The sequence below is a fragment of the Pinus tabuliformis genome, chromosome 2_1 (assembly GCF_031772625.1).
Source record: "Pinus tabuliformis cultivar Carrire ecotype Pingquan chromosome 2_1, CPIR1, whole genome shotgun sequence".
Taxonomy (NCBI): domain Eukaryota; kingdom Viridiplantae; phylum Streptophyta; class Pinopsida; order Pinales; family Pinaceae; genus Pinus; species Pinus tabuliformis.
This window is the reverse complement of record NC_142299.1, coordinates 62,327,959-62,341,754: the sequence shown is the minus strand read 5'-3', so window position 1 is coordinate 62,341,754 and position 13,796 is coordinate 62,327,959. Positions and strand designations below refer to the sequence as shown.

At 43.9% G+C, this 13,796-nt stretch overlaps 1 protein-coding gene across 1 annotated transcript; it reads right to left on the bottom strand.

Annotated features, from left to right (window-relative positions):
• Positions 1-2,624: 2,624 nt before the first annotated feature.
• LOC149198779 (uncharacterized) lies at positions 2,625-3,068 on the bottom strand. The gene has a single exon (XM_089400358.1). It carries the CDS (start codon positions 3,066-3,068, stop codon positions 2,625-2,627), a length of 444 nt encoding a protein of 147 aa, XP_089256484.1.
• Positions 3,069-13,796: the final 10,728 nt, after the last annotated feature.

The window sequence follows — 13,796 nt, the reverse complement described above, 5'->3', positions numbered from 1 at the left end:
CAGCTTAGAAGTTACTGTTGGCTGCTATGGGCCTGACCCAGGTTTGGAAGAGTTATTTAGCCAAACAAATCTTGCAGCCACTCGCCCTTTCGGCAACAGCCCGTAGAGCGTGGACTGAGGTCTCACCCGAGGTAGCAGGGGAGGGTGCTGGAACTAGGTTTCCGCACCCTAGGGGAGGGTGTGGTCTCAGAGGTTTGTGCACTGGTTTATAGCTCCACGCTGTTCGCATCGATCCAGAGTGATTATATTTTTCTTGTTACTACGTTGTTCTATTTTTATGATTCATAGCTATTCAACAAGGTCCCTAAGCAAATGTTTAACCAACATAATCGGTTCGCGCACAAAATGAACCCAGATTTGCATACACTTATCACATTTATATTAACTAGATATAGAGAGGTAAACCATAAAGACAGATGAGCGATAACATAGAATTTACAGAAGTAAACTTATCTTTATTATTATTCTCCACCCATACATCTAGATCTACCCTGCGCACTCAGCTCTAGGGGTCCATGCACACATTTGTGGACATTTCAGGCCTCTGCGCACACAGCTGCAGAGCCTCTACTTACTACCCAACCCTCAACTCGGACTTACAGATGCTTTCAGACTATCTTCTTTAAGAACCCATTACATTTCATCCTTCAAAATAACTGCCTTTCCCTCATAGAGCTGTGCTCTATTTATAACCTTCCCTAGCTTGCGATCCTTTTGCGGGCCAACTCTATTTACATTACTTTTTATTATTTTCGGGTGGACTGCCATTTGAGTCAATTTGTTACGCTTCACGCTCCACATACTTCGGAGTTTTTACAATATTTTAATCCTGCTTCTTGGGCTTTCTGCCCCAAAACCATTACGCAGGACCTCCACTATCCAATAGTCTCCCAACACAATCATCGTGACTCGTCGCAAGTCACTTGTCAGTATGGCTACACGCTTTTCCTTGGCTTCATGTTTTACTTCCCTATGAGTGGTGATCATTGTCCTACCACTCCTCTTCTACAATGCTTCCATTGTCTTCTACTTCAGTGTTTCTACCACATGCCGCAATCGATAATGCTCATTCTACTGTACTCAGTTAACACAGAGCACCCCCTCCGAGGATTCTAGCGCAAGAAGGGGAGCCGCCTCCTGGTACCACCACAACTTCTTCCAACCTTCATACCCGCCCTTCACACCATCCGCTACAGCTTGTGTTTCAATTTTGAAATACCGTGGTTGTTGTCCACAAGATCCCAATCTTTGAGGGACATCAGATACAACTTATTAATTGCATATCTACCCATGGTCACCATCTATTCATCCTTTCATTGTTCTATTGTAGTACGCCGACTTTCCGTTGGGCGAGGCGACGGCCTCCGGACCAATTCTACTCCGTGTTTCCCTTTTTCCGGTACACCTCTTACTGGTGATGCTGTAGCCTGTGGGATGCCCACAACTGTCACCCGCATACTTCTTAGAAAGTCCTGCCTCTCTATTGGCTAGATTACTACCTTCGGGTGCATACCTTATGCATAGGTAATGAGCAGCTCCATTTGTGTTTCTGAAACGTAGGCCACCCAGTGGACTCCCCTCGATACTTTATAAGTCATAGGAAATTCAAATGCAATGATTTTCGCTCGTTCCCGTTTTTGTAACTCTCTCGTGTGGAATCTATATCCGTTCGTTCCATATCTGGTTCATATTGTTTCTCTTAATTTCCCGTCACCCGCTTGCTTTTTCCATGATGCAGCCATCTTGTCATATCTAACGGTCATCATTCCTTTTATTAGCGCATCTGCATGAGCCTACTTGTGCAACCACGACCCTTGTGTATGTTCAAATGTACACGTATTGTAGTACTCGCGCATCCATCCCCTAGGCTGCTTTATCGTCCCTCTCTCTCTTGCAACTGGGTGGAGTGGTGAGACTATTTTATGAATGGTTAGTCAGGCGATTGGCCCGCCCATGTAGAGCTTGAGGTGACTGCCATTTAGTCTTCCCGGGAAGGGGTCTCCATTGAGTTTAGCCAACTGAACTGTGTCCCCATCAGTGACTTCTTTGACAACATAGGGTCCCAACAGGTGCATGTGGAGTTTTCCCAGGAATGTTTCAAACTTCCTATCATAAAGTAATACTAGATCGTTCTCTTTGAAGGTGCGCACCTTGATGTGGTGATCATGCCATGCTTTCTCACACTGTTTTTATACCTATTGATGGAATCCAACCAAAAATCATTCCTCCTCCAATTCTTCTAGTTGTGCGAGCCACTCTTCCAGGGCCCCGTGGTCTGCCATACCTGTGATCGCTGCGATCCGCAGACTAGGCACAATATATTCCATAGGCATAACAACCTCCTTGCCATAAACTAATTGAAACGGTGTCTAGCCTATCAGCTTCTTGCATGTAGTTCTGTATGCCCATAGCATAGCAGGAATGCACAAATCCCAGTCATGTCGTCGCGTATTGCAGACCTTTGTCAGTGCAGTCTCCAGAATTTTGTTGAATGACTCAATGGTCCCATTCACTTGCGGATGGTAGGGTATGCTCTATTGGTGATAGATCTGGAATTCCTCAGTGAGTGCGTTGATCGTTTCATTCAAAAAATGTGTTCCCCTATCACTCATGAAAATTTTGGGTCAACCGAACCTGGTCAGTACATTCTCGAAGAAGAATTTTGCTGCTGTTGCAGCCATGCAATCTTTAACCGGCTGTGCCTCAGCCCATCGGGTCAGATATTCAGTCGCAATGATGATATAGTGCACACATGTCTTTCCTCGTGATTTGATAGGCCCAACGAAGTCGATTGCCCATTTCTCAAATGGATGTAGCATTATCTGTGGCTGAAGTGGCATTTCATCCCTTCGCAATGGTTTTCCCATCCGTTGACATGTGTTGTAGGCCCGATAGTATGCTTTCGAATCTTGATGTAGAGTAGGCCACCATAATCTGGTGCAGAGAATCTTTTGGGTTGTAGCTTGGCCCGCATAATGTTTGCCAGCAACCTCTCCATGTGCTTCGGCCAGGATCTGTTCATGCTCAAATTCCAGCACATATTGACGCAATATTTTGTCATTGCCCATCTTATAAAGGTGAAATGCAATCACGGTAAAATCTATTTCGTGTATTACTAATTCCTTCTTTTTCTGGACAAAATACCCTTGTGGCACAGTTCCTGTAGTTAAAAAGTGGATAATATCTTCAAAGTGGCCATCTGCAATGTGCACGGCATATAACTGGGTGTCCGGGAGTCCCTCTTCTAGATTTGTTGGTTCTTCACCAGTTTTAATTCAGGATGGATGATCCAGACCTGCATTCAGGCGTCCTAGCTTTACAACAACCTCAAAATCATATTCTTGAAATAACAACAACCATCGACAAATGCGCCCCCCCAACACAGGCTTATTCACTAGGTACTTGAGCGCAGAATGATCCGTGTACATCTTAAAATATCCTCCAGGCAGATAGTGACGGAACTTTTGGAGCACGTATACCATCGCTAATCCCTCTCGCTCAATAGTAGAGTAATTCCTCTCTCCTTTGGACAACCTGAGACTTGCGAATGCAATCAGATGGTCTAGTCCCTCCGCTCCTGGTTGAGTGAGTACTGCTCCCAGCACAATACAAGACGCGTCCACATGCACATGAAACCCGACGTCCCATTTTGGAAAGACCAATATAGGGGTTGAAGCTATTTTCTCCTTAAGCATCTCTAGGCTTCTATTGCACTCCTTGTTCCAGAAATAAGTAGCATCCTGTTTCAGCAATTGCTCCATCGGAGCCATAATCTGGGCGTAGCTTTTGATGAACTTCCGATAGTAGCCTGTGTGTCCCAATGTAGTGCGTAGCTGCTTTACACTGTGCGACGCTTGCAGATTCAATATGATAGCGATCTTTGCCAGACGCACCATGATTCCTTACTTACAAACCACATGGCCCAGCGAGTTCCTGAAAGGGACGAGGAAAGTACACTTTTTTAAGTTGAGCGTAATCTGGTGTCGTCGGTAGATATCCAACATCAATCGTAAGCTTGCGACATGTTTCTTAACTAGGTCAAATACGGTTCAGTCATCTAAGTAGACTTCTAAGAATTTGTGGATAAATTCCTTGAATGCGGCTACCACAATACGAGAAAATATCACAGGCGCATTCTTCAATTCAAAGGGCATTACCATATACTGAAAACAACCCCATTCGGTAGTGAACGTTGTCTTGCTCTGATCTTGTGGCGCAATCCTTATTTGATGGTACCCAGAGAAGCCATCTGTGAAGGAGTATGCTTCCTGCCCGCCCACATTTTCAAGTACCTCATTTGTAAAGGGTGTTGGAAATGGATCATTAGCACAAGCATCATTGAGCTTTCATAAATCCATGCAAATGCGGATCTCCCCTTCTGTTTCTTCTCCTGTACGACCATAGGGCTGACCCAATCAGACTCCTTGACTGGTTCAATAATTCCTGCTACCAACATCTTATCCAATTCTTTGCATACCTTCACTTTATATTTTGGATTCAATCAATAGGGTCGTTGCTTCATTGGCTTCGGATCTAGCTTCAAAGTTATCTTCATCATCCCTAAGTCTCCTAGAATCCCCTTCAACTTCGTCAATTTTGTAGTGAATAAATCACGGTATTCTCGGAGCATCTTGACGAACTTTTCCACCGTGGCGTCGTCCTAGCAGTCCCCAAGCGTAGCTTACTTCGGCTCTTCCTCTATTCTGATATTCACTTGATTTGTTTTCAATAGCACCGTGATATCTAGATCTTCTATCTCAAGGCCGCACACCTCATGACTCCCTTCGGTTTCTAGTATATTGATGTTACGCGGGTCATCCTCATCATCTTCTGCTTGTACATTGTAACATGCTAAGGCCTAGCTCAACTGTCACGACCAGTTTGATGGCATGACTTCTTTTGGCTCCAGTGGTGTTCTGAATATGGCGGCCTTTACTAGCTGTAATGTGTTGTCCACAGTATCCATCCATTGGTCATCAAAGAGAAATGTCGACAAAAGCCCTTCGCTCTGAATATCCCACTCACCAGTGCCATGTCTAAGCTCTGTTTCCATATACTAGTTCCTTGGAATGACATCCAAGGTATGATAAAATAAGTGCACCCATTCTGGTTGAGGCTCCGTACCATAAGCTTTGGTCCATTTGTTTAGATGTATCCGCGGATTCTTTCGTCCATCATATTTCTCTGTTATTTGTAGCTTGGGCTTCCCAAATCTTATCTGCATCATGCGCCTGCAGCATCACCAATCTTCGAAGGTTCCTTCATGGGTATCCCAACATTGCATCGGTGTCATGCGCAATGCCCATTTGAGTGCATCAAACTGTTGGTACCCTGGTATTGTACTTTCAAATTTAACCACGAATTCCTCTACTATTGTCAGCCCGTCATACATTGGTAGTTCGCGGTTTTTAACTTTAACGCAATACAGGGATTTCGTCATCATATTACAGTGCAACGTGGTAGCCTTGCTCACCCTATTGCGCCATCACTCGTCTTCCTTGTCTGAATCACTGGCATAGCCCTGCGAGAATCTCTGCTCTTACTGTGTATAAATTTTGTAGATACTATCCAATACATCACCCCTCTCTTTGCTATGCGCCGGTTCTGTGTAGCGTGGTCTGTCTATTGGATCTAGCGGAACAATGACCCAAAGCAACTTCTTCTCAACTATCATCTTCCTCTTCTTGAGGTTAATAACCCCATTCATATCAATGACCCATTCTATCCCTAGCAATGTAGGGTACATACTAGTTTCGTCCACGATTTCAATAACTTTGAAATTTATTCGGGTACTTACGCCATCAATATCTACTGTAATGCCATGCAGCCGTCCCATAGGAAAGGTCTTTTACTGGTCGGCCATCCACAATTGGATAGGAGATCATTGTAGTGTAGGTTTACCTATGTTCTCCCAAGTCAGTTTAGGCAATATGTTTGCATCAGAACACAAGTCTAGAATGACCTGATCCATCTCGTAATCGCCAATCTGCGTTGTTAGTCACATTTCCCGACCTGTCGGTGATGCATGTCTTCCTATTTTCCGGACTATGCAAGGTTCACCCCAACCTGTACATCTATTAATTTCTTCTTATAACCCTCTAATTGCTCGGTTGTTGCGAAGCAGTTTTATGCATGTCTCTAAGAAGGTAGTCATCATCGAGGGATCCCTAGTTGGATCAGGCGGATCCCTACTACCTCGAGTAGAGAGTCCCATGAAGCTTTCCTTAGCTTCCATATTAGTCTTCCTATCACCTTTTCCTGTGGCTACGCCACATCGCAATATCATGTTGACCATAGGTTCATCGTCGCGAGGTTTGGATCTCATCATCTGTACGTTTTGCATTGTTGTATGAGGTGCTGTCTTCTTTTTGCGAATTTGTGCTATCAACACAGGGCAATCTAGCAACTGATGATTGAATTGCTCACAATAAGCACATGATACTTGGGTTGGATTGGTACAATTCTAGACGTAATGCCCTGGTCCTCCACAGTTGTAACAGATTAGCTGCCCATGACCCCTTCCTGGTCCCATTTCATCCTATCCTCGACTGCATCCCGTGAACCAACCGCACGCAAATGCCATGGCTAGATCTTGACCTTGCACCTCAGTCTACATTCTGCAGGCTGGTGTCTGGTCCATCAGCATTCAATAGCTAATAAAATCTCTTTCTTCATGACCTACCGATCTACAAATGTTGCAAAAGAGTTGTTGGGGGGTCTGGTTGTATTTTGGAAATAGATGACAGTTATCGGTGTTGTGCTTTCCTCCTACCTGACAGATTGCGCACTAGAGTGGGGTGATCACGCTCGGCCCTATCTGTGCCTCTGGTCACAATGGTGTCAGTCCCCCTATGACCACAAGATTCACCGAGATCGGACAGTGATTTTTATTGTGTCCTTGGCCCCTGCACTTTATACACCATACTTCCTCCCAGATTTTGGAATGCGGCGTCTGATCTTGCTTTAATTTCTGTATCTCCAAACACAAATTTTGGACCTCCACTTGGATTTGCTAAACTCCCAACCTTGGGTCCTATGCCAGGGTTTCGTGCAATCACATTTTTTCTTCCAGCGCTTCCGCTTGGGTTGAGATCTTCTGTTGTGACAAAGCCGACTTAAGATATGGCATTAATGATGCGACGAACTAAGGGCAGTGCTCTGCATCCGCCAGGGTCATGTTGGCCTCACGAATGGTGCTTTTCAACCTTTGATCCAGATCCCATGGGGTCTCACTAGGCATCATCGTGATCTCTTTGAATCCTAAGACCAACTGTGCTTCTGTCTTTGGCCAGCTAAACTCCTTTTTCAATTCAGTATGGATGTCGTTATCCCCGCCGTTGGGTTAATGCTTGAATACTTCATGTGCCATGTTAGTGCTCATTCCTGCAGTGCGATGACTAAGATGGATTTCTTGATGTTATCATCCGCGACTTGCTGCACGTGCCATACTGATGTTAGTACAAACCAAAATTGTTTCGGGTCTTCGCCTCTGGCTCCCTTAAATACTGGTAACTGAATTGTGTTTGCCATCGTTACCCTTGATCTATTACCGTCCCTGATCCTCTTGAATTTTCAACATTCTTTCTCTATAGGGTCCCCGTGTCCCACACCTAAACACTCCTTAGGCAGATCCTGGTCCTGACAATGGAACCATTTGTTGGCTACTATGGGCCTGACCCAGGTTTGGAAGAGTTATTTAGCCAAAAAAATCCCGCGACTACCGGCCCTTTGGGCAATAGCCCACAGAGCGCGGACTGAGGTCCCACCCGAGGTAGTAGGGGAGGGTGTTGGAAGCAAGTTTCCACACCCTAGGGATGTCTTGGTGTGGTCTAGGAGGTTCGTGTACTGGTTTACAGCTCCGCGCTATTCGCACCAATCCAGAGTGATTATATTTTTGTTATTACTGCGTTGTTCTATTTTTATGATTTAGAGCGATTCAAAAGGGTCTCTAAGCAAACATTTAACCAACATAATTGATTCGTGCACAAAATGAACCCATATTCGCATACACTTATCACATTTACATTAACCAGATATATAGAGGTAAACCATAAAGACAGATGAGCCATAACACAAAATTTATACAAGTAAACTTATCTTTATTATTATTCTCCACCCATACATCTAGATCTACCCTGCGCACTCAGATACAGGGGTCCGTGCACATAGCTGTGGACTTTCCATGCCTTTGCATAGACAACTGCAGAGCCTCTACCTACTACCCAACCCTCGACTCGAACTTATAGATGCTTTCAGACTATCTTCTTTAAGAACCCATTACATTTCATCCTTCAAAAGAACTTCCTTTCCCTCATAGAGCCGCACTCTATTTATACCCTTCCCTGGCCCATGATCCTTTCGCGGGCCGACTCTATTTACATTACTTTTTATTGTTTTCGGGTGGACTACCCTTTGACTCAATCTGTTACACTTCATGCTTCGTATACTTCAGAATTTTTACAATATTTTAATCCTACTTCTTGGGATTTCTGCCCCAAAACCATTACGTGGGACCTTTGCTACCCAACAGTTACGGTACCCGAACGGCTCCTGGCCCCTCACAGTGTTACTGGAAACTTCCCATATTTTCTTGGATGCAGTCAAGGATTCTTCTTTAATATCCTAGAGGTATTCCTTTCCAGTCTGAATGATATTAGTATGGATTGGCCCCAATTTTCCTATGACATTATTTTTATTCATAAACTGATTATGCCAGATAGATAGGAGCAATGGCTGTGTAGGTTCTCCTCTAACCCATAGGTCAATTCCATATTCACGCCTTTTGAATGTGTTGTAAGCCTTGGCCCATTTTAGCTAATTAGCAGCAAAGGAAAGGAATGCTTGAAATCGAATGTCTCCTATGAAAGGGGCAGGATGGCTATCCCTGTCATCCTCTCGAACAAAATTATGCATATAGAGCTCACAAAGGAGGCACTAGATCTTCTCATTGTGTTCTTTGAAACACTTAATAAAATCAGGAGTGGTTTTAATTTTTGCTGATTTACCAGCCTTAATGGCCTTAACTTTTAACAAGAGATATCTCTCCATAAGAAATAAAACATAATTAGTAGTGGGAGCTCGACAATATAGAGTGTCTGAATAGAGAGAACAGATAGTCTCCATTTGTTCTTCGGCTTTCTGTAATTGACCCTTTAAATTTTCAACCTTCTTTTACTCAGCCTTGTATTGAGAAAAAGTCTCATCCTTCATCCTGGTAAGTGCCTCCAATTTCTTCTTTAACCCTTAGTGTTCGTGAAAAGGGATCACCTTCTCCTTGTGTTGAGCTAGCTCTTGATGAACTATTAAAAGCTCATTCTCTAATTTTCTGATAACGACTTCTCTAACCAAGGGCGTGTAAAGATTTGTTTCATCTGTTTGGACTTTTGCATCTTGGGTCTCCTTAGGGTCAGTCTGCATAGTAGTTTGTTATAGACATTTTTGTGCCTCGCGTCAAGGAGCAAGGAATGTCGATAATTACAGGGATCCTCAGTCCCTAAACATGTTGTTCTTACCCCTAAAAGAACAAGGTCATCAATCAACAGCACTTCCAATCAGTTCCCCACCTGAAAACACTTCAGAACAGGCTTATTTTGGATCATGTCAGCTGCTAGACTGAGCTTCTGCGCTGTATTGCAACTGTCCCACTCTGTACCTGCGCTGGAAGTCAAAAACTATGAAGGCTACCTGCGCTGGGCGAGATTGGCCAAGTGGCACAGTCCTCCTGCAAGGTGTCAATTGCCCAGGAAGCTTCCAAACTGACACTTGGGTCATGAGATTCGCCCTGTGATGAGTAAGAGGTACTTGATCACCATGTGTAACCAAGGATCTCCAAGTGGACACAGGAACTGAAGATTAACTGAAGAGAGAGAGGACACAAGGCAGCTTCATGTCAGTCTCAAGCTGACTCATCTGTTCCTCTTCTCTCCTATATATAGAGCCCTTCTATGAGAGCTCTAGAGGCTGAAATTTTGTATAAGCAAGGAGGTGCTGTTGGTATACCGCCAGGATTATTGGGTGATTGTTTTACTAGAGGTCAAGAAGAGAGTTCTTGCTGCCGAGGAGGTGCTGCTGGATTGGAGCCAACATCATTGGTTGTAACTTCCTCTGGAACCCTGTTACTTTCTATCAATAAAGTTTGCATGTTCTCCTATTCACTTGTTTTACATAGATGCTTTATGTTTACATGTGTATTTGATGCAATCTAATCCATGCTTTGATTATGAGTGCTTGTATCTGTTAGTTTGCTCTCTCTTGTTGTGCAGGTCTTGTGTGTAGCTGGATCGGCTTGGAGAGCAAAGAGCTGGGAGCTGGATACAAAGGAAGAAGGATAAGGATCAATCAAGCGCAAGACACCAGGTTGGTTGACCCTCTTTCCATTCTATCTGTATACTCATAAAGAAGAACATGAAAACTTTATCATTCAGTTGTTGCTAGATACTGTCACATCTAGAAAGGGTTAGGGTCATCCGCATCGGATACTTTTCCCCACAACAAACTGGCGACTCCGCTGGGGAGATCCTAGTATCTTGTTGTTGTTGTTATTTGTAGTATTTTGCTATTTCTATCTTGAAGAACTGAGTACCGAATCGAAAAGATTTTGACTATATCAAAAGCGAAGTAGAGGGTTTTGCTACTCTTGCTCCTTTGCTGAGCAACTTCAAGATTTAAAGAGCTAATCTACAGGTAGATCTTTACTCTTTGTGATAGATCTTAGTCCTCTTGATCATCCCTCTACCTGTACTTAACCCATAGCATTTTGTTTCAGTCAAAACAGTACATTTTTGAGCTTTTTATGACCCGGAATTGTTAGCAGACGTAACTCTCGTAAGTCAGTGCAGGCTGTCCACAGGCAGTCTGCATTACAGCGCAGGTAGCCCCTTCGGGAACTGCGCTGAGAGTGAAACTGACAGTGCAGTACCTGCGCTGGTCCAGTTGGCCTTAGGCTAGCTTAACTCTTCCTCTGTGTCTTGGCCCTGTTTGCACTTGTTTTTGGCTGATTGCTTGCTGGTTAATGTATTTGCTGTATACCTCACCTCCTTGACTTCATTTCGCCTCAGTTGTGTGATGAAATTGTAAACTTTCTTTCAGTATTTCTTGTTTCAGTTACAATTTCCCATAGTGAAAAGCAAGCCTACAGCCTTGACCTCTTAGATTTCGATCTTATGAGTTAGTGTTATTGCTGTTCATAGCTGTTTTGGATTGATTTGCTTTCACTTTATGGTTTGAATCTGTATTTTTCTTGTATTTTAAACAAGTCTTTCATAAGGTGTTCTTCTGATTGTGGACAAGCTTGTTTATTCATATTTGAAAAGTTGATTCAAAAATCATACAACATTTTCCTTTTGTTAAGCATCAACATTAAGGAAACGAAAAGAAATACATGCATTGTGCATTTTGCATTTGACTGTATATATGATGATTTAGGGAAATTTGCATTATAGTGTGTGTTCTTTGATCTGTGGAAAAGTTGTGTCTTACTCTTTCCTCAAGTAGATTAAGGTTTTCATTGTTGAAAGACTGAAAAGATTTTGCTTCTCATTCTTAGATTGCATATAGGAAGTTGTATATATACATCTCGTGGCGAACCTGAAAGGCAAACTACTAAGAAAGATCAACATTAAAATAAATTCAATTTACATAACAACGCTTTGGAATTTAACGCAAACATCTAGAGGTCTAGGTAGAGACGTGTTCCGGCGTCGTTAAACATAGTGACTGTCGATCTCTACGAAGGTGGGTGATTCCTCCTGAGAGTCGGTGGCACTAACACGGATTTGAGCTCCCGCGTACCGTCGAGTATATTGGGAGACCCCTATAGGATTTTATCCTTTTATCCTTAGGAAGCCGTGTCGACCGCCCTACTGATCGCGATGCAGTGAACACAGCATTCACGAAGATCGACCACCCGTACCGTAAAACGTATTCTGTGGTTTCGCGAAAAGTTTGGCACTCCCTCTACCTAGATCTCCAGAGCAGTTTCTTTTGGCCTTTTTCAAACTCTATAACTGAAAAAGTCCAACTGAGCATTTGTCACTTCGGGCTCGTTAATACATCGAAGGCGACTAGAGTCATCTTTAGCTTTTTCTCGACTCTTAAAACATGAAAAAGCAAGTTTGTGTCTAAAAGCGTCGTAAATAAAATTTATCTTAAAGCGGAACATAATCACCTGTTATTCCCACGTTGATCTTTTAGTTGAAAAGTATGGAGCCCACCAACCAAGGAAGTAACCTTGGCGGAAGTCCAAATCCCTTCTCCTCTTGGGGAGATGTTGGTGCGCCCCATATGGCTACATTGTCGCTTCCAGGATTGACAATTGGCCTTCCTGTTTGGCTCTTTTCAACTAATGTAGTCCAAATCGCCACTAATCCTGAGCAATCGAATCAACAGTCAGAACCATCTGAAACTACCCACCAGCCTTCCACTTCTTATAATACTTCCTCTGATCCTTCATCTTCACAGGGTAGAGCCGGCAAAAGTCAGCCTCCCAAGGAGAAGAAAGAAAAGAAGAAGAAAGGAAAGAAGCAGAAGGAGCCTCTGGCGAAGGCAACTGGGGGCAAGCAGAAGAAAACTGACAAAAACCCACACACTGCACCGACCGGGCCTAAATCGCCATGTGTCATTTGCAAAGGGATCCATTTCCATCGTGATTGTCCTTGTATTCCCCGGATACTGAAGGACTGGTCCCCAAGGTTGCACAATCCGGTAGCATCAACCTCTGGTTGTCAAGTTGATTGCATTCCGTCAACTAGCGAGAGTGAAGGACGAAGAAGGGGACCAAGATCGCCCTGTCTATTGTGTGAAGGTAGTCATGCCATCCACAAATGTCCATTCTTAGATGAGGCCAAGAGAGTTTTGGAAGATCGCCCGGTGTCACCGTTGCGACTTCCGCCTGGATATAAAAAACTCGCGCCTAATCCCTCGACAGTTGTAAATCCAGTTGGCCCTCTTAAGTGGTCAGCTGAAGTGTCGGTCATCGACAATGAACCTACAGAATCTAGACCAGACAAAAGTCTAAAGGTCGAAACGGCAGTTGACCCGGTTCTTCCTTCAGAGGTTCTATCGTCCAATGACCCCGTCGTTGAAGACCCGTCTTCAAATGACATCGTCACCGAAGAGTCATCTTCATGTGACACTCTCACTGATGAGAACAAGGATGACACCATCCAGGTTCTCTTTATCAGCACCGACTCCGACGAGCATCTGGGCAATGCGCCCATTCCTTTATCGCAGGAAGGAACATCATCAGAGTCGTATCCGGTCGTATATTCGGTCCCACCACCAAGCAACCTAGTTGTATCCTTTGATTGGAATCAACTAGGCAGGCCCCGGTTACCAGCCAGTATACCATTCAGAATCATTGTCCAGATCTATAGAATGATCATGGCTGGTACTATCATTGATGAAGGGGCATCTGTGAGTATCCTTTCCTCTATTGCTTGGAAAGCACTGGGTTCCCCGGCGCTTTTACCTGAGTTAAGAAATCTCTCAGGTTTTGATAAAGGAACCAGTCGACCATTAGGAATCCTCCCCGATGTACCTGTTACATTGAAGGGGAAGACCGTCAGGATGAACGTATTGGTAGTTCAAGGACCCTTGGATTATAACCTACTCCTTGGACGCGACTATATTTATTGCATGGGAGCGATAGTCTCCTCACTCTTTAGAGTAATGTGTTTTCCACACGAAGGAAGAGTGGTCAAGCTCGTAGACCAACTTTCATTTCCGGGATCTCACATCGCAAATAGTCAAATACCAATCCTAAATGGTCTGTTCGCTCAAGATTCGCCTCCGCCCCC

Excerpts from the sequence above, each read along its gene's own strand:
- LOC149198779 (XM_089400358.1), bottom strand. The coding sequence starts at position 3,068 with ATGGGCAATGACAAAATATTGCGTCAATATGTGCTGGAATTTGAGCAT.